This window comes from Ptychodera flava, chromosome 14, assembly GCF_041260155.1.
Source record: "Ptychodera flava strain L36383 chromosome 14, AS_Pfla_20210202, whole genome shotgun sequence".
NCBI classification, from domain to species: Eukaryota; Metazoa; Hemichordata; class Enteropneusta; family Ptychoderidae; genus Ptychodera; species Ptychodera flava.
Window position 1 is genome coordinate 13,801,753 of NC_091941.1, and position 20,636 is coordinate 13,822,388.

Consider the following 20,636-nt stretch of genomic DNA (forward strand, 5'->3'; position numbering starts at 1 on the left):
TTGTACAGTGCAGATGAACAAATGAACTGACATAAATTATCTGTCAAAGATGGACTTAACTATTGGACCTGCCATTTCTGAGTAATTCACTTTGTTCAATCTACTCAGCACTATTTCCCCGAAAATGGATTGAAACAATGTGGTTGAACCACACTCAAGCAGTGAAGGGGTCAGTAAACTACCAATGATAATAAGGCATTGTCTTTTTGTCATCATCAGACCGTATATATGCAAGTTTGTCTCACAGTAACCATTAGTACTGATTAACATAGCATGGAATTACCTGCATATGTATCTCTGAGCATTTTGACAACAGTGTTGTAATGAAATGTTGGGATATTTTTTTCTGAAATACAAGACTAGTCTAGCAACACTCTATCTCAGAAACAGAAAACGACTCAAGAAACAGCTAGTAACTTTGAATTTTAATGAGAAATGAAGAAGAACAACTGTAAAATTTAAGACTACACTTAAAACAAAACTGTGATTTTCAATATCCCCTGGCAGTGTGTATTTTGTTCATTTTGTATCAGGCAATTGACTTGACACATAAACAGGTATGTACTTTCAATGAACGTTTACAATCAAAGCTCTTCTAGCTTCTTCTGAGTTGACGATGATGTACAATGAGAGATACATATACATATACACAGTATGTATGTGTGTATATACCAGTATATATATATATATATATATATATATATATATATATATATATATATATATATATATATATATATATATATATATCTATATATATATATATATATATATATATATATATTATATAGTGATATAGTGTGTGTGTGTGCTGTGATATAGTGTTTTGCATACACATTTTTTAAAACAAAGGAAAAAAAAACTTTCATTTACACATCCATTCCAATCTGGATTTCTTAACATACACTGGCTGGTCCCAATACCTTCCTATCTAACACAAAAACTGAGATACAGAAAGTACTTTATCATTGATTTGATCAATGTAAATATAAAACTAATCTGAAGCTACACTTTGATAGCAGCATTGCAAGGTAACTCATGTGTTGTGCTTCAGGGTGCTTTGAATACAAATCAAATATACAACCCAATTGTAAAATACCGAGTCCAACCAAATGATGCTGAATGCTTTAACCCCTTGAACCTTGATCCCTTGAACCTTGACCCCTTAGTAAGCTATGACATCATGTGGAGATGTACAGTCGAACAGGCTGGAAAGGGTTAAAGCACACACACAAGTTCAAGTCCTATTCTGCCTTTATTAATGTCCAGGTTGGACACTCTGACCCGTACTTTATCTCCAGGGCCAAGCGGTTGACCATTCTTTAACCTGTGTGTTGGCATTGCACTGGTATGAATAAGTCCATTTTTACCGACTCCAACATCCACAAAGGCACCAAAGTTTGTGAGATTGCAGACCCTACCCGTCAGTAGGGTTCCAACTTGTAGGTCCTCCACTGACATCACCGACTGCCTGAATAGGGGTTTTTCATATTCTGTAAAATGTAAAAAAACAATGCTGATGGCTTTGCAACCACTGATTCAACTCTGGAACAGGTTCAGGGAGTGCAAATACAGCACTCTTGTCTCAATGTGATTTGCTAAACTCAATCAAGGACTCTGGTCTTTTGCTGGAAGATTGCTGTTCTGGGAAATCCAAAATTATGGCTCTATATCGATAATGACTGTATTTCAGACTTTGGAGAGTTGTGAGGTGATGTATTATATATAATACCATTACATTGATGGTGCAAATACAATGATCTGATTGTCAAGACATGAAAAAACCATGGTATATTCGCGATATAGCACAGTTGGTACAGGTGCGAGCTCTGGGCAAGAGCAAAAAGCCTTTTTTGATGTTCCATGCCAGTATTACAATATACTGTTATGATATAATAGCAATAAATCACACCCAGTGATGGTATAACCACTCGGTTTTGACCAGTCCACTTCATATATGCACTTACTATCGCTCATGCATATATGTCATGAACTGGTCAAAATCTGTTGGTATACCATCGCTGGGTGTGCTTTATTGTTTAAATAATGTATATAGCCACTAGAATCATTACCTGCTCTGATATCATAGTCTGTCGGCTGTTTCAAACCATCGATGATCAGCTGTAAAGTTGGTACGCCAACTTCTAACTCTTCTGCAAGGGCAGTGTGATCTGAGTGGAAAGTTGCAATATTGTCTGTGATGTGACACACTTTTTTTCACAGGTCCGTACATACTGTATGATTGCAAAGAGTTATTTTTCATAAATGCCGTGGATATGAAAATGCCGTTCAATAATTTGATAAACAAGAATTATTAACTTCTGTTTTAAAGTCCATTCTGAAAAAACTGAATTGCTTTGACAAGAGTACCAAAAATCGACTTTCCTTTCACTGAACTTTCCACAAAATCTGGAAATAATTTCAGTAACACTGACACAGTGGACAAAAGATTCCATAGCTTAGTAAACAGTTAATAAATCACTGATGTTCAAAATTTTGTCCATCCTTGGGTGAGACTATGGCGATACCAATGTCCTCTTGACGACAGTTACTGGAAATTTTCAAGAATCAATGTACAGATCTTCCCCCAAAATCTTGTGCTGTATTTGCGAAATAATTTGATTGATTACACAGCATTGAGTGAATTATGAATGCTGTTAGAATATGCAAATCAATTGACGAGCCATTATCGATTGGATTTATTGATTGGTCTCAATTCGTGCATTATTTACCATCAAGAGGCATGTAATAGTTGACGTCAGATAGCATTCCTGGACATTCACATACCTATCTGCTGCAGAGTTCTCTCTATGGCATTCTTCATCCTTGCTTGGCCAATTTCATCGGCAGTAGCACGCACCTTTTCAAGAAACCTGAGAATGCAAATTTTAGACTTTGTTTTTGCTATCGCATGTCACAAGCTACTAGGATTACTTCTTGTATTGTACAGTCAGACCAGGCTATTCAAAAAAAGCAGGTTGACTGTTATACATTCTGTCAAGTACCGGCTAGTGTGATGCTGTGTACAATACGCTCCTATGAAAGGAACACCTTTTGCATTTAGAACGCTCTTCTTTATGTCCAAATGGTCTTTGGGTTTGACATTTTATAGAATATTTCACTTGTTAATACAACAATTAAGTAATAAAACCGTAAAACCTTTCCATATTTTGGAATCAGGCCTTTTTTCAAATACTGTTTGGATTAGAACTCTTAAATTTTTACAGTGTGCTACACCTATTACAAATACTTTCTGTTGCTGTGGGAAAATAGTTTCTGGTAAATCACTAGTTGAAAATAACACTCTTAAGGTACCGGTAGTATGTACCTCGAAAGTGAAAGACTTAAGCATTTGCTCAAAATTTCCTCAAGGAATTTTTCAACCATTCTTTCAAAATCAAGAATAAATACCAGGGGTCACTGTGCAAATTTTGGTACCTGAGAAACAAATTACCCGAGATTTATCAATATTTGAAATTCAAAATGGCAGCCATCCCTATGTAAACTCTATGGAAGAAAATAAAATTTTTGATTTTCGAAAAACTAAGATCATGGAAAGTTTCTTACACCAAAGCTTTAAAATAAGCCCCAACAAGTAGTAGATCAAAAAAGAATTGTAAAATTTTGAGAGTCCGAATACCTATCCCCAAAGTGCAATCTACCTGAAAGGTCTATGATAATGGCTTCTTTTACATAAGTCAACCTTGATAGTGCAGAGCCTTGGGTAAACTATTCTTTTTCATTGAAAGACTGTCAGGAGAGTACAGCAGTCTTGTTCATGGAAACTTACTGTTCTGCAATGGGGTATGACTCTGGATGTATGCATGTCATATCAAGGGGATTGACCTCAGTTGGGGTTGACGCCTTGGCTTTCTTTGACTTGCTCCCACCCTTGGTTGATCTTGCTTTCCTCTTTTTCCCTCTGCCTGTACTTGCCTCGCTGTCTTCCGTTTCATCTCCAGATCTGTTTTGACTAAAATGATACCATCGTTTGAAATAACTCACATGATAAAAAGTGTAGCTTTTAAGGAGCAAAGAATGTCCCAATATTAGCAAATGTATTTTAATCACTATGAGTATGTGTATCTGTCTTTGATAGTTAGACAATCTAACCCTTGTCACAGAATCTCATGTTGTTAGCTGATATTTCAATGTCAGTCTGCAGCCTTTTCAGCAGGAACGTCCTGAGAACATAAGACTGCAGAAAAATGTATTAATTTTATCATTGGTTGATTTGATTTTACTTACTTTCGTTTTTGCATAACTGCATTGCAACTTAACCCAGTAATTTAACACTATAATTTAACACAAACATGATTTGAACAAACTTGACTGTGGTCACCTCAAGCAACCAACGTAGCAAATTTTAAAGCAATCTCACAAGTGGTTTCAGACAAATTTTTTTTCACCTATAATGGGAAAAATTATATGCAAATTTTTCCACAATACGAACTAATGTGATTTTTGTTCACCCTAGCAACTTGCATACTAAATTTCAAAGCAATGGAACTGCTTCTGAGAAGATGATCAATGTCGATAGACAATGAACAATCCACCTAGTTGATAAATTCTGCTTTATTGACAGTGGAGCTAAAAAGAACTGAATAAAGTTTGAGGACAGTCAAGCATTCTTTGAAAAGATTCCTGTTTGGATATTTACCCTGTAATTCCTATTGAATTGGGATTAATCCTCACAAATCCTGCACACTGTTCAAACGTCTTTGGGCCGAGTCCCTTGACTGTTTTCAGTTGTTCTCTGTTGGTGAACGGTCCGTTTTGGTTTCTCCACTCAATGATCTTTTTAGCTTTGGCCTCACTGATTCCAGCTACCCTCCTGTTGGATTAAAAATCAGTTGGATTTTTATGCATGTAATCTTGAAATTATGATGAAGAGACAAGGATTATGACATACAGTGACACATATGGATGAAGTAAATCTTACTCTCAGTAACATCAGACTATGACATTCACAGAGATAAGAGAAATCTCGAGAGCTGGAACAGTGAGAGTGTGTGTGTGTGTGTGCACAGGTACATCTTTAAACATCCAATCAAGGACAAATGTTCAAAGACCTGACAGAGTTAGAGAGACACTGTTTTATGTCTGATACAGTTCTTATGCATGTAATATCATTAAACAATTCATCACTGTGAGAGCCAAATGATTCTCTGAAATTCCGAAACAATTAGATGGTAGAACAGTTGGAAAAATAAAATGATATTTTCACTGTGTTCAGAAAGTGAAACAGGCAACACGTGAAATGAATGAAAATTCCCCACAGCTCCAATTATTTAATGTTGTCAACTGTATGATCAGAGAAACTAGGTAACATCCTTACCTGAGCAGACTTTCTGTACACACATTAAGATCAACACCAACAAAGCTGACGCACTCTTCAACAACACTGGCAAGTGCTCCTTTCAAATCAATTGTGGACAGATCATGCTATCAGGAAAAATCAGATGTACACTTTGTAGACTTGTGTGAGTAAGCCATATCATACAGAATAGATACAGCAGTGGTAATTATGCACACACAAACGGGCCCTTTGTTGGCCTGACGTTTGAGCTCTTTCAGTGCATTCAATTATTTTTTACAAATCAATTTTCCTTTCTTATGCTCTGTTCCAAAAATGAAAAGTTGGTGGTATCGAGACAGCGATCTCTGGATGTTTCCTACACCCAGTTTGAGCCAGGATTAGGGCAAAAGTTATGAGTAGGTGTCCAGCGGGTAAATGCATGTCCAGGAAAAGGGTGACTTTCCCTGAAGCAAATTGGCAGATTGATAAATTTGACAGTTCCATTACAGTAACTGATAAATGCATGGCTGTTTTCCTAAAGGTGAACTCATGGTGATGGAGGAACTCAGTGTTGTACGACAATACCAAATAAATGACCTGGCACAGCATGACATTTTGTGAAGAAAACCATTCAAGTTGCACTAATCAGTGTAAACAACTGATTTTCAAAATGCACTGAGTTTATGGGAAATGTTTGTTTTATTTCTCACCTGATACATTCCGACTCCAAGGTGTTTAGGTTCGATTTTCACCAGTTCATTCAGAGGTTCCTGTAACCGCTTTGCAATTGACACTGCTCATACATGAGGTACAAATAACAGTTCTTGGAAATCAGATTGTCTGATAACCATTTAACAAAAATACCCTGACACACCAACTCACTTCACTGTTACTTTGAATACTTGTATATTGGCTTTCAAAAGGTCTAGCTTCACTTAATCACGCCATTGATGTGGGTTACAATGAAAATTACTAAAATTTTGGAAGCATGGTTGATTTGATGTATTCATGTCTATACTGACTGCTGATCGCTCATGCTAGACGAGTGTGTTTTTACCCAAAAATCTGAAAAGGCATTAATTAATGGTCTGTAGGACCACTATGAATCATCTGAATAAATGGAGACGTGCAAGACAACTCAAGTAAGGATGATGAAAGGACTCTGACTGGCTGTATTTTACGCCTTAGTAGCACTTATTAAACATTGTACTGTACATGAAGACTGAAAGAACCATCGCTTGAGGGCGCTCTCTACAGTAAGAAGGGATCATAGAGAGTGCGCTCGACTGACGAATCTTTCAGTCTACTGCAAATGCTCACCAACGAGAAAACATAGACTTATGATATCATATATAATTACTATATTTTGATTTTTAACTTAATTTTGAGAAGATTAAACTAAAACTAGAAACTGAATAACAATGTGGGCATTTTGATCAAACCTTTTTTGTATTTTTTATAGGATTTGAGTTAAAGTCAAAATCTATTATGACCGCTTACCTGCACTTCTTAAATTTGGATCCATGTTGGGCAGTTCACCCTTAGCTTCATCTGACACACTGTATATAGAAGCTCCACATTCATCCACAATGCTGGAAATATCAAGTTCAAAGGTAATGCACTGTTAAAACTCTACAGAGAGGAGTGAATGTTTTTACTTGACTGTGAATATAGCCTCAATGTTTTTGTCAAAGACAAGTATGAAATCACAGAATTGTTCCTGGGATTTTCACAAATAAGATGGATGTTTTTGATGCAATGTTTAATGTCAGCACCGCTTTTCAAGTGAAAAAGTTTGAAAACAAAAAAGTGAAGATGCAAAGATGACATGAAAGTAAACTATACTTAGGAATAGGTACAAGAACTGGCAATTCTTTACCGAGAAGACATTGTGAATAGAGGACTAAGTAGAAAATTTATGACTGAATCAAAACCTGAAAGAATGAAAAGGATAAATAAAAAAGAATAATTGATAGTGATGAGCCGAGATTAGCATGTAATCACCAACAAAGCCTTGCTGTTAGAGGCAACAACAAGGGTATGATTACAATCCTAATTGTGGTAGGGTGTGTAATTTTAGTGTGACTGTGCAGTTTACTATTTTTTTATCCAAATTGATTTGAGAGTTTTGAAGGCATTTTCTCATTTATGAAAACGATTTTATGATTGGTTTCTCATTTGCTGTGGGTGGAAATGAGTGAAAACTTAGTGTAGGACCCAAGTTACTAACAGTAACTGTTCAGGATAGATAGTTTCCATCAAGAGAAAAGTAAAAAGGACAATTCTCAATATCATATGAATGGTTTGCGAAGAAACAAAAAGCTGATAACTGCACTAAAAATTGTATTGGAGATATAACTGAGAGAACTCACCAGTACATGACATTTAAGGGTCTAAAGTGACCGGATTTGATCAAGTTACTGAAATACGCCTCTGTTTCCCTGCATGCTGTTCCATTGCCAATTGCCAGAGTTTCACAGCTGCACAGTAAGAAAGAGTTGAGATGTCTACCATTAAAGGGGGTAAACACATTTGGTTCCCAAATTGCCAGGAGTTTCATATTTACAAGTTGTATACAGAGAAAAAGTTTTGGCGTGCGCACTTGGGGTGATCACTGACCCTAACCAATGCAGAGGATGCAATTTATGTTATGGTGAGATTTTCTGTTTTGAGTTGCTGGTAAGTTCCATGGATAAGCTTTTCTGATGCTTCTTCACCTCATCACTGCTAGAATGTTATTACTATGTAACATTTTCCAAGTAGTAACAGAAATTCAGAACCATAGTTTGTCAGTCTTTTTTCTGTCATGGCAAATAATTTGTGATGAATCAATGCGTCAGTGAAATATGAGATTAAAACTTTCTATTTTGATTTCCTTGATAGCTTAGATGTACAACAAAGAATTCATTAAATACTATGAGAACACCCATGCTTTAAGAGGGAAAAACCTGCTGGCTGAGTGTTTCCTGAAGAAATGTTGTCATCATGCTGCACAAAATATGTACAGTGGGGGGGACCCCCTCCTACTGTCCATGGCCCAGGAAACTCACCTGTGTTGGAGGAGTAGTCTTCGTATGTTTTGAGCTTCAAAGTTGTTTCTATGAGATCCATGTAAATACACAGTACCAGAATATAAGATCTCACCTACAGCAAAATAGTTAAGAATTGCATGTATCTTTAGTTGTAAAAATGAAAAACACCCTTGTTTCATTTTTGCTGAGAGTACCGTACATGCAAATGAAAACACACTTCTTCTGATTTTGTTTGAGTAATTTCAATAGCGCACATTTGATTTGCAAAATACTCACCAGTGCTTGAGGTCATTGCCAGCTTACAACCATTTCGAAACCCTGGATCAATACCAAGCACGGTTTTGCCACGTACTGGCGGTGTCAGTAGCAACCGTTTCAAGTTGTGAGAAAAAACATCTATGGCTGACAATTCTGCTTTCTTGGTGAGCTCTGATCTGGAATGACACATCAACAGAGATGCATTTATGTAACAGCGCGGTTGAGAAAGTGAGTAAAATCTAAAGAGGTCCACGAAAAGATTTGTTTCCTTTGGGAACATTTAAAAGATTTGGAATTAATGCACATACAAATTCTGAGTTATTTGCAAACGTCTCGCTACATCAACACTTTTATGAAATATGTTCAAATATCCTAATTTCTGAACTCCATTTTGAAAAGTTGGCTGAATGGATGTGTCATTATCATACCTGATTTGCCTTACAATAAGTGGCTGTATCAGCCTAACATAGCTATCCTCAATACAAGTCTCGATGGTGGTCTTAGCAAACTGGTCACTAGAGCGTGGTGTCCACTTTCCGGAGCACCACCTTTTGAAAGCCAAGACAATGGCATCTGGTATGGTTACCTTGACAGCAAGGATGTTCAGGTTTTCCCCTCTGTTGATGGCAAGAATCTTAAAGAAGCAAAAGAAAGCAAATCACTTGTTAATTCGAGAATGTAAGTACATGCGTATTACCATATCTGTCATTAACTTCTCCTGAGCTAAGCTACTTGCAGGTGCTGTATACTTATACATGCTTGTTCAGATCTACTTGTTTCACCCTGTTCAGAGTAACTCTTCATATGATGTAAAAAGTCAAGGGGTAGGGGTCAGGGTTCAAAGGGTAAAGGTGTAATGGTTGTTGCATTGAAAGTTTTCAAAGGTACCCCTTAGATTAGATTGAAGAGTGAAATATTCCAGATGAGCCGAGAATATAAACACAAATATCTTTCCTATGCCGAGTAAACATATATTGATGGCATGCTTCAAGTTTGATATACATCATATTACATGTATGATAAATAAGGTGCTGATTTGAGCAAACCAAAAACCACTTTTGAACTGACCTGATGTGACTTCACTGTTTTGATAAAAGCTTTGAAATTGTAATATTGTTCAAACTTCAAAGCCATATCTGTATTGTCAACTTTCCCCCTTGTTTTCTGTGTTGACTCAATGGTCACCTTTCCTGAATTGCACCTGCAATGGAAAAAATTCAAGTCAACGTGCATAAATCATTTCATTGAAATGACTGCAGATAGTGATTTATGGACATTTCAATTTCAAGGAATCATATCGGTGTCTCTTTTATCAATGATACGGTCATACTGTATTGATTTTACAGTTAAGAATACTATCCCAGAATATCCTGTCAGTTTCATTTAGATTCTCTAATAGCCCCTTGTTTGCTGAGTGTTCCTATTCTCTGATGTATTCTACTAACCCCAAGCTCATAAACACTGACAGCCTAGCCTAGTGAGCCCAGTTTGGTTGAGCAGACATTACATTGTCTGAAACAGCTTCCTGTGCTGGGTTACACCATAGCCAGTAGTACTGTCTATTGTTGCACCATTATCTTAATATCACTAAGTCTCTTAAGTCTTTACTGTCTTAATTTTTGTGTAGTATTGTCACATATCTGGAGTTGAAGCTCTGGCTCATGAGAATGGGCTGCACTGCCTAACGTTTAGGGCACTAGTACAAGCTGAAGGACAAGGCCAAATGAGGAGCTGTGAGCATCTCAGACTACCATCCTGTGATGTGCAGAGCATCACCTCCCCTTTATGTTGTTGGTCCTCGAAGGTTCTGACATTCTTACTGTTGATTATCGTAGGTGCCAATCATGAGTCAGTGAGATTCTTTTGAGATTTTATTTGCCTGCTATACAACAACTGATGCTAATTTTTTTCAATGTCACTCACATTGCTTTCATTTTGTCTCTGGTATCTTTGTCTTTTGAAATGATATCAGCAACGATGTGCTGTATCCCTTTGTTTACGTCTGCTGACGTTGACAATCCTGAAGAAACAACAACATTAATTAGTAATACATTAAAAATCATTATCATTTCACACAAAAACATTACAAGAACATTGTAATGTTCTTGATTTTGTGCATGACTTTTTTATAAAAAGAGAAAATGATGGTATCAAACACAAACAATATGACAAAGATAATTCAAGGTGCAGATTGTTCAGTGATGTGGAATGTGATAGATCTACTTGTCTGCTAACGATGAATGGTGATGACCTGTAACAGACTGAAAAGGTCATGCAATACTGATAATGGCTACCTGATACAGTTACAGTCAGACAAAGTTTGACCAGGACAGAAAGGAGACTGATATAGTAGAGACTATAGTAGAGGCTGCCAGGAAATGAATGATACATTCTCACCTCTATAAAACCTTGGTGATGCTTTGCAAAGTCACAGAATGAATTTATTTAAAGATGTACAGGGTGTACATGCTCTTTACCATCTGTACTGTGTTTTACTTATACACTGTGATTACTGTACCTTCTTTCCCATATTGTACATAAGACGAAATCTGCAGTCTGCATGGATTGTTCAAAATAAGCTTTGCTGGTTCCTCAAGTCCAAGTTTTCGGGCTCTCTCTGCCAAAGTAGACTTACTACCAGTCTTGTATGGAGCATACTGTAATTGGCACATGGAAACATTAAAACAACAATGACAAATTCTTTCATACGTCCAAATTATTTCTACTTATGCAATGTTTGGAAGTAATGCAAAGGTTTGTCAGTGGAACAGATTGCATTGAAAAAAATAATTTCAATAATTTATGATATTTGAAGACTTCATTCAAGGTTAATGCCTTCAAAGAAGGAACACGACAGTAAGGCTGCAGCTCACCACATGCTCCAGCTCTTCTATCGATTTAGAACTTCTTATTGTTTCATTCAACAAGTTGTTCATCTTTCCAGCCTTGTCAATCTGTTTTATAACATACGTTGCTTTAGTCTGCACAGTCCTGGGATACAAGGGGAAAACAAAACACCATACAAAAAATAAGTCACTTCAAAGTTTTTTATACATCCATCAGCCTAACAGCATGGCCTGAAAGCTTCAAGTGAAAGGGTAAAACTGTTTTGGCATTATTCACTTATATGTACAACTGTCTAATTTTGCCCAAAAAGTATTATTTTTGTGTCTATGGAATATAGGGACTTTAGGATAGGCAACACAGTGTATAGATTTAACCCTTTTTATCAAATACTAGTTATTGCCATAATTTATGGGAAGACATGCAGTTTTCAAAATATTTTGGTGGCCTACCTTCATTTTGTTATCACCACAAAGAAAAGTAAACAGTGTCTTGTACAATAGTTCAACATATTGAAACACTGTACCTATACTTACTTCAACTGGTCATATGAATGAATCACCTGTCTAAGTTTATCCACATCCATGTTGTTGGTTTTCTCCTTTCGATATCTGGCAATGAAGGGTATAGTACAGCCATCATCGGCTAGCTGTATAATGTTACCAGCAACCCATCTGTCAATATCTTCTTGTTCAGCTAGAACGCTTTTGGTGTCCCACAGCATCTTCACAGATGATGTGGTGTGTGTCCCTTGGCCTTCTGTCTGTTCCATGATGAGAAAACTCAGGAAAGGTGAGTCATGAAAGGTAACTTCCTTTATCCAGGTATGGGAAAATGCCAGCAGGGAATGCTCTCTCAATTCAATCTGGAATGGAAGAGTAGGAGGATAACATTAAGATTTACACAAACATAAACATAAACATGATGGAGAAAATGACAGTTGCATAGCAGGCATATCAACGCCGAAGGAGCAGACATTACTGATAGTTGACTTTCACACACACACAACCAAAAATAAACCAACTGGCTGCACTTGAATAATGCCATACTAAGCTTTGGGTTTTTTAATATATTCTCTTGCAATTGGGAATGTGATGATTTTTTTTCAGCAAATCTGATCAATATCCTGAACAGACCTTACACAGATGAATTGTTCATATTCATTCAGCAACATACAATGTAGGAAAGACTGTACATATTCCCATGCAAACTTGGAGTAAATAGTTTAAGAAATATATTATTAATGTCATAATTATGAAATATTAAATATCAATATTATCATTAAAATAGCATCAGGGTTGAGCCTCTTTTCTGCTCAGCAATGTGATAAAATCAGAACGTGTATGAACAATACTTGACAATGTAGTCTATGGTGCGTCCTATGTAGTGGTGGTATATACAGTGTTCATGGAGATAAAATGGGGACTACTTCCTCGGTCTGTTCAACATCTCGCGACTAACAACCCGGATTACCGGATAAGTTCTTTTACGCCATTTACATTGCGAGATGTTGTCAGTGAAAGGCGGTCCACATAAAAACAATAAAACAAAAACAAAACAAACAAACAAAAAAAACCTGTTATACAAAGACTGAACTTATTTGTATTAGCAGAATAAGGTCCACAAACAAAGTTCTCCCTCCCCTTGAGAATGGTCCATTCCATGCCCGGGACGTACGTGTGCGGTACATAGCTGCGCCTTTTAGCGGGAGTTTCAAATTTGCTATTTAATACTTGAACACGAACCTTCACTCATGATCGCGAATTCAGAGTAACGTCTCTTGTGATTCGGTCAAAGCATGATTGTACTCTGCATGCCAGAAATTTCCAAGGCAAACACATGCATTTCATAAAAAGACCACTCCAACCGTATTATACTAGTATTTGTTATGTTTATTATGCCATTTTGGAGGTGGTCCAAATTCCACTCTGTACAGAAGCGACAGTCACTTCCCGTTCGTTCTGTTGCAGCGAATTCTCTGATCTATTTTCCATATAACGAATGATCTCCGATTTTACCTTGCAGTATTCGGGCTACTTACCGTATCGCTGTGCGATAGCTTTTGGGTGGGAGGAGGGACTGTGTTTCCACGCTTTTGCGCTGAGATTCTGAATGAAGGATCACGAGTTTGAAAAGTCCAACCACAGGACGGGTCATTGAGTCGTGCAGGTCAAAGTTTCTACCAACATCGAGTGAGGGCGCACTCAATATAGAATATCGCGATATATAGAAAGTAAAGCCAAAGCGACGCTACGCGCCAGATAGTGTAACGACCCACAGTCGCCCTCCTCGTCAAAACCTTGTCCCAAGCGGATAAGCCAGCTAATATTCTCACTCCAATGCACACTTCTTACCCACTAGAAGACGAGCAATTGTTTTGTTAGTGCGTTCCGGAAGAATTGATGCACCTTTGTACTCCGCCAGGGGAACGCGCTCAACGCCCAGAAAAACGGTGAGAAAGGTACAATACGATACCCTATATTTCGCTGCCCAACTAGTGTATCCGTACATGGATCTATTTTTTACATCCATGATCTGTACTTGTGTAGGGCTCTGTTGCAAATTACATGACTTGGTTTCCACACATATTTTTATTAGAGTATGTGTAAAACAATGTAGAGATCATGGAGGTGATATTTTTACCTCCATGGTGATGGTTGGATCATACTTAGCCCTACGAGTACGAGTACGAGTATGGCAAGAGTGTCTTTGCCTTCTCTACGCCGCCCCGTAACTCCAACTTGAGTTCAGTGGCGTTTGAAGGTGTGCGGCGTAGCCAAATCTGGACACTCTCGCCATACTCGTAGGGCTAGATCATACTTTAATCCATGATCAGCACAAAAGTGCAGCTTAAGCTGCATGCACAAATACAGGGGAGAGAGGATTTGGAATTTCTGGGGAAGTAGAGATTTTGAAAGGTTTGCACTGGGTGTAGGCGGATCTGAAATATTTTGGTTCCCTGACATTTTCAGATTCCAAAGGTTTGTAGGTGAATAATATTCTTACGTTGTCCAATGGCTAAATGTTAATAGTAGTTATACAAATTCTGGAATCACTTTATAGCAGTTCAAGGCTTTTCTTTTGAAAACATCTAAAATGTTTGAATGCACTTTAGGTTAAACCTGGAATTTGAATGGACCAAGGTACAAACAAACCCACTTGCGCAAACGAACACAGAAATACATATAGTTCCATACACATTTGTATGTGTTGGTTTGTGTGTACCGCCATCATGTGACCTTGTGATCATACTGAGTATGTAGAAAACTGCGCATCCTTTTTACTGTGGAGTAGAACCTTTGAATTTTCATAGGAAAACCAACACAGAGACCTTAATTATTACAAGGAACAAGTATGCGTAGAGGTACAAGACAAGCAAAATTTTTGGACAACTATCATGCATTGAGATTCTATATATATAGTTGTGTATTTTAAAAATTGAGTGGTACCATCCCAGGCCCTGTTGCACACCTGTGGTACAGCATGAATATCCTCACAGCAGTGTATGCAGCTCTGTTTTACATTAATCTTGTAGTTGTACCCTCATTGTTGACATGGACCTGTATGAATATTTGAACACAAAAAAGATGTTGATAAGCTGAATACTGAATATTTCAACACAAAAGATGTAAAAGCAAGAGATTGAAGTTGATACAAAGAGCAAAAGTACTGAAAAAACTTCTGTTACATCAAAATTGTAGTTAAATTAGTTAAATATTGTTGGCTTTAAATTTTGGCCATATGACTGTGTGTGAGGGGAGGGGGGACTTGTTGTCCTGATTGCCAGCCAGGGAGAATTTTGGAGGTTCCAAAAACACACAATGGTCCCTTTTACTAGCCAGTTGACTTAGCTAATTTGCACTCCACTCCGTCAGTTTTTGACCATAGGGATTTTTTCCAAGTGACACTACTGATAATTACTTATTTTAGGCTTTTAGATGTTTATGCTAGGCTTTGTGTATTTGTATAACATAAACAATAGTTCTGCAAACACACAAGGCCTGGTGTGAACGTGAGTGGCAATGCCATACCCATCGGAAGATGGTCCCTGTGGCCTGCCATATCACGTAAAGAAAGCACCAAGTTTGGCGCTCTTTCCCATGATTCAAAATACATTAAGTAGATGAAGCCCTAAACAGCAACTTCCACCACTATTGTTATCCATTTGTATGAAAAATCGTGTGAGTTATAAATGGCGAAAATTGCTTTTTGGGAATAAGTGACCACAAAACTACCACATGTATAAAAACCAGCCTTGGTGAACTTAACCTTTAACAGTAACCACTCCAAATTGGTTGATATTGGATGGGTAATATGAAATGTTATATGCAAAAAATTAAACAAAATTTTTGATTGGTAATTTTTTTTACTCCACATAATGATGTAAGCCTCATAAGTAATGATGATGATAACGCTGCTCCTAATCTTTTATTCTTATTATAAATCGCATGGCTCTTTTAAAGGCGGAGCCTCCCTTTAAAAGGGGGCCAACCTATGGCGGCGTTCATTGTGTAAGTGGACACCAAACAGGTAACATGAGGGCACATGCTCCAGAAAATTCCACTTTTTAGTTTTTTCCGACCGCAAAAACGCTGACAGACTGCCAAGCGGTCAGCGCGAAACTGCTGCCGATCGAACTCAGTGGTTATATTCATATTCTAACGTGACTGGAAGACGTTTTTTAAGGAAATTCGAGTGTGGTGGTGGGGAATAAATGACCGTTGGCAATTTGAACCGACCGTCAATCAAACGGTTATATAAGCTCTGTTTACAGGATTAGCAAAAAGTGACAAAAGATTGAAATCAGTTTGTGTAATTAATGTTATAGAAATCAAACATCGTACTGGCCATGTGTTTGACTGGGAGGAGACTCCACTAATGCGAGAACCAGGGATTGAAAAGTGCGGCTTTCAAGGTTCCTTTCCAGTCAGTCTGGAAGACATGAGCTTTGAACCCCGCAATTAGAAGATTAACATTATTGTGCCTTTGAAAAGACAGAACATTACATGGTAGTTCATCAAGTCTTCAGTCTATCAGAATTTGAAGTAATCCCCCACACACAGGATTACCCATTCATTTCACTTTGCACTTGTCACACAGAAAATGGCCAGCTCATCTTGTTTCCATCCAGACCACTCAGCGTACACCGCATCTGCTCCTCCTACCACTGACGTGGATGATGATGAAACCTACGGTACCTCTCGCACCGGGGATCCCAACGACTTCCTCGCCCAGATCGGCAACTACTGCAACAACCCGGAGCTGAGTGACCTCATCCTGAAGGTGGGAGAGCAGCGCTACCACGCACACAAGCTGATCCTTGTCAGTAGTAGTGATGTATTCCGCACAATGCTGACCGGCAGCACTTGGGCTGAAAGCACAACACAGGAGATAGAATTGGAAGAGGATTACATCTGTGAGCCAGTGTTTCCAGATTTCTTGAAGTTCCTCTACACCAATTGCATTTACATCTCGGATGACATCGTCATCCCACTGAGAACACTGGCGGACAAGTACATGGTGCAGAGGCTTTCAAAGTTATGCATAGATTACATGTGCAACGAACTGAACTGTGACAATGTCATTGGCTGGGACAAGTATGCGACCAAGTTCACACTGACCAGGTTGTCGGAGGAGTGCTTTACCTTCATGCAACAGAACATTGACCTGCTCATAGATTCGAAGAAGTTTCTCAATATGAACATCGACCAGTTTGTCAAGGTCTTGCAGTCGTCGTATGTCCACATACCAGACGAGTACACACTGTTCAAAAGTGTCAAGGATTGGGCATTTGCGTACGACAGGTCTTGTTCATCGGATGACATCAAGTCTAATCTAGGCATCATGCTGCCGCACATACGCTATCCCATGATGACTGGGGAACAGCTCGACACGATCGAGAAGGACGAAGCCATCAATGCCTGCTACCCGGAAATGAAGGATGAAATCAACAGCAGTTACAAATTCCATGCAACCGCTATCACCAACCCCAACTGGTCACTTCGGAAAGTGACACCAAGGCATTACTATCACGGCTACTCATGTAAGTTCACCCTTCCCAACTACTCCAGGAGACACCACGACAACAATCGGTACGTCAAGGTGTTTCCTGCCTATTCCTCGAACGGTCCGTCTAGGACACTCACCTGGGATTGGTTTGTGTCTGTCGCCATGGGTGGCAGGACGGACAGACTTGGAGTCAGCAACAGAGAGCCGATCTTGGAAGTGTCCAATCCGGGACCAGAACAGGAAGAGAGATCAGTCCGCCTGATGGCCGTGTTCTACGGCAAGAGGAATGGAAGTATGTTCAAGAAAGTTCACCACACGACGGCGTTCACAGTGACAGATTACAACTTCCATCACATCAAGATGTTTGGTACGTCCCTGCCATCGCAGTTTATCGTCAAAGATACAGTCACCTTCCATGCTGTGATTACTCCCACAGAGAAAATATACATCAAATGTAGCTAATTGCGATGGAAAACTTTCCATGAAGTTGTGTGGCTCTCTCTGTTTTAGGAAAAAAGCCGTAATTATTTTATCATAGTTATTGATTTTACTATAACAGATACTGTTCAGTCTGTAAAATAAAATGAGAAAAAAGTGAATTGTATGAAGTTATTTGATGTGATTGTGATAGCAGATAATTATGTAAAAACAAGAAATGATCCTCCAATTATAGTATTTCAATCAAATTTTGTAAGTTGTCTTCTAGGTATTGACCTTGTAGCATATACAAGTAAGTAATAGTAGTTAGTTAATGTCAGGGTATTTAAGATGTACGTCAAAAACAGGCTATAGTATTCTCTTAAATTGTGATGTACACGGTTATTATTATGCATTGCTAACTGGCATGTACTTTCTCAGTGATGTAAATTTTTTTGTTAAATGCAATTTACTCTTTTTCATAGAAAACCTGCAACAGAGGGACTTTTGTGGTTTTATCATTTGAGTAAGAAATTTCTTGTTGTGGTACTTTTTTGTTTCAGTGAAATGACGCAATATTTAAAAACTTCCCTGGTATAAGTCCATCTTTGATGTAGAAATTCTCAGGTCAATAACAATTGTTTACCATTTGTAGATAGCGTTTTTTTTCCTGTTTCAAGGATCTGGTTTTTAATGTCACCAATAGTAGTGATGCATTTTAGTAGCATTTTTTTGTCTTTCAAGTTGTGTTTATTTTAGTGTGATACGTTGTGTTTAGTGTATTTTCAAACATGGGCAATAGTAGTATAGTAAACCCTTGCTCTAATGACCATGCTTGGGGACAGAGAAAACGTTCATAAAACTAAGGTGTACGTTCAAATGAGGGAATTCGAATCCAGACTAGTTTCTCGGGGGACACACTGTACATATGTCATGACCGATAATTCGTACTACTAGCGGTCGTTAGAGCGAGGGTAAATTACTGTAATTGTTGCATGAATTCATGTAAAACTTATTGCCAGGAACTAACAAAGTTGAATTTTTTGACTTTTATAATTAAAACAACAGACAACCACACCAAAAAATTCCTTGCAAAACTATAAAAATTCAGGTGTTGATCTTGTTAAGTGTTCTGCATTTCCTCAAGATAAAACAATCTGTATCAGTCATGTAGACTCTCCACAGTTTGATGCCAAAAACACATTGATATCAATTACGAAATAATTCATTATTGAAGGGCTGGTAATGCTAACATTTGATGATCTTTTTATCTATTTTTGTTTTTAATGTCAACCATAATTTCTTGTTCTGCTCTCCAAAGCATGTTGATATATGCAGTATTCAGCTGGTCAACTCAGTCTGTACATGTTATAAATTTTATTGTTAATGTTGACCAGTGAATTCTTGTCTGGAATAGAAGTCAAATGTAAATAATAACAGTGCATTTTACACATAACGGTACACACGCTGTGTTAACAAGCTAAATAGTGGGTATTTCAACATTCTTTTGGGAGAATAATAAGGACCTGCACTTGGTATACAAAAAAACCAATTAACAAATTATCAAAAGTTAGCATTACTGGCCCTGTAATGTGTCATCAAGCATTCATTCTTTTATTGTGATTCCCTAGATCTACAGTATTGCTCAATATGGCATTTTTGTCTACACTGTCATAGAAAGTTGTTTTATCAGTAAAAATCTTATTCAGTGATGCAAGAACTATGACCATAATAAACTAACATTTCTTATGGATTAGCTGAAGTTTTTGGTTCCTTCTGAGGTCATGTAAGTATTCAGCAAAACAAAAGTTGTAGCTTTCTATTTGTATGATTTTGTGAAGCTCTGTGGAACAGAAATGTAGCTCTGGCTCAAAAAGAATGATGCTACGGTAAATGGTACCTTTTCACACATTAGTGGTTGAGCAAATTCAAATCCTTTCTTGTTCAAAGACTTGTTGCTCGAGTTGTGGTAAAACTCAGACAGTAGATATTGTTCTCAACACCGTACCATCCATTTATTTTGTTACCAGGTAACAAAAACAAGTTTGCTCCAAAGGTATGATGCTCCAAGCATGTTTGTTGCCACCTCAACTTTTTCTTGAGGTGCAGCACACAGCAGTGTTAATTTTCAAATGAGCCGGATTACATTTGTGTGAATATTTTGTCTCGCATGGGCTAGTAGTAGACAGCCGTGAAACACTCTCCCATCTCACTGGAAGTAACTTGCATAAAGCTGAGCAGCCAGTACAAAGCACCCTTTACTTTTATAGGGGAACACTGACAAAGAGTGATCATTGACTGTAGACAACTGGAGTGAGTCAAGTTACGTACTGTTCCTGGGTAAATGTCTATTCAATACTGATATGTGCTGCACAGATATATTTAAGGTAGAACGTGCCTCAGCAACAGATGTTTGGACTCAAATTTCAAGTTCTTTTCTGATCTAGCACTTATGGGTGCTCATTATAAAACTCTTTGAGAAAGAAAAATTTTCACCGTCTTAGTTTTCGAAAATCCAAAATTTCATTTTTTCCCAGAGAGTTAAACACATGGATGGCTGCCATTTTGAATTTTAAGTATCGCAAAATGTTGGGTAATTGTTTCTAAAGATCAAAATTTGCACCATCGCATTTTTATTGTTGATTTGGTAAGAGAATGGTTGAAAGTTTCGTTTAAGAAATTTTGAGGCGTGTACTACCATAAATAAAGATAACCCCGGGGAATACAGATACATCTATGATAGGTAGACAATTGTATTCAGTATTTGGATGCCCTGG

At 37.8% G+C, this 20,636-nt stretch overlaps 2 protein-coding genes across 2 annotated transcripts; one reads left to right on the plus strand and one right to left on the minus strand.

Moving 5' to 3' along the window:
* Positions 1-791: 791 nt before the first annotated feature.
* LOC139149442 (S1 RNA-binding domain-containing protein 1-like) lies at positions 792-13,625 on the minus strand. The gene is made up of 18 exons (XM_070721214.1): positions 13,475-13,625; positions 11,970-12,298; positions 11,463-11,580; positions 11,108-11,246; positions 10,513-10,609; positions 9,658-9,790; positions 9,018-9,223; positions 8,608-8,765; positions 8,350-8,443; positions 7,672-7,779; positions 6,800-6,891; positions 6,010-6,092; positions 5,339-5,445; positions 4,661-4,834; positions 3,791-3,973; positions 2,788-2,873; positions 2,073-2,171; positions 792-1,493 (listed from the first exon to the last, which is right to left on the minus strand). Exons 2-18 carry the CDS (start codon positions 12,203-12,205, stop codon positions 1,219-1,221), a joined length of 2,388 nt encoding a protein of 795 aa, XP_070577315.1. The 5' UTR covers positions 12,206-12,298; positions 13,475-13,625; the 3' UTR covers positions 792-1,218.
* Positions 13,626-13,647: 22 nt separating this feature from the next.
* LOC139149444 (BTB/POZ domain-containing protein 17-like) lies at positions 13,648-19,615 on the plus strand. The gene is made up of 2 exons (XM_070721215.1): positions 13,648-13,894; positions 16,534-19,615. The coding sequence occupies exon 2, from the start codon at positions 16,537-16,539 to the stop codon at positions 17,902-17,904; it is 1,368 nt and encodes a 455-aa protein (XP_070577316.1). The 5' UTR covers positions 13,648-13,894; positions 16,534-16,536; the 3' UTR covers positions 17,905-19,615.
* The last annotated feature ends 1,021 nt before the right edge of the window (positions 19,616-20,636 follow it).

Bases quoted from the DNA above. Each gene is read 5' to 3' on its own strand.
- LOC139149444 (XM_070721215.1), top strand. From the start codon at position 16,537: ATGGCCAGCTCATCTTGTTTCCATCCAGACCACTCAGCGTACACCGCA.
- LOC139149442 (XM_070721214.1), bottom strand. From the start codon at position 12,205: ATGGAACAGACAGAAGGCCAAGGGACACACACCACATCATCTGTGAAG. The intron at 9,791-10,512 runs GTGAGTGACATT...TTTCCATTGCAG, and splicing joins AGAGACAAAATGAAAGCAAT to GTGCAATTCAGGAAAGGTGA. The intron at 4,835-5,338 runs GTAAGGATGTTA...TTAATCCAACAG, and splicing joins TGTACAGAAAGTCTGCTCAG to GAGGGTAGCTGGAATCAGTG.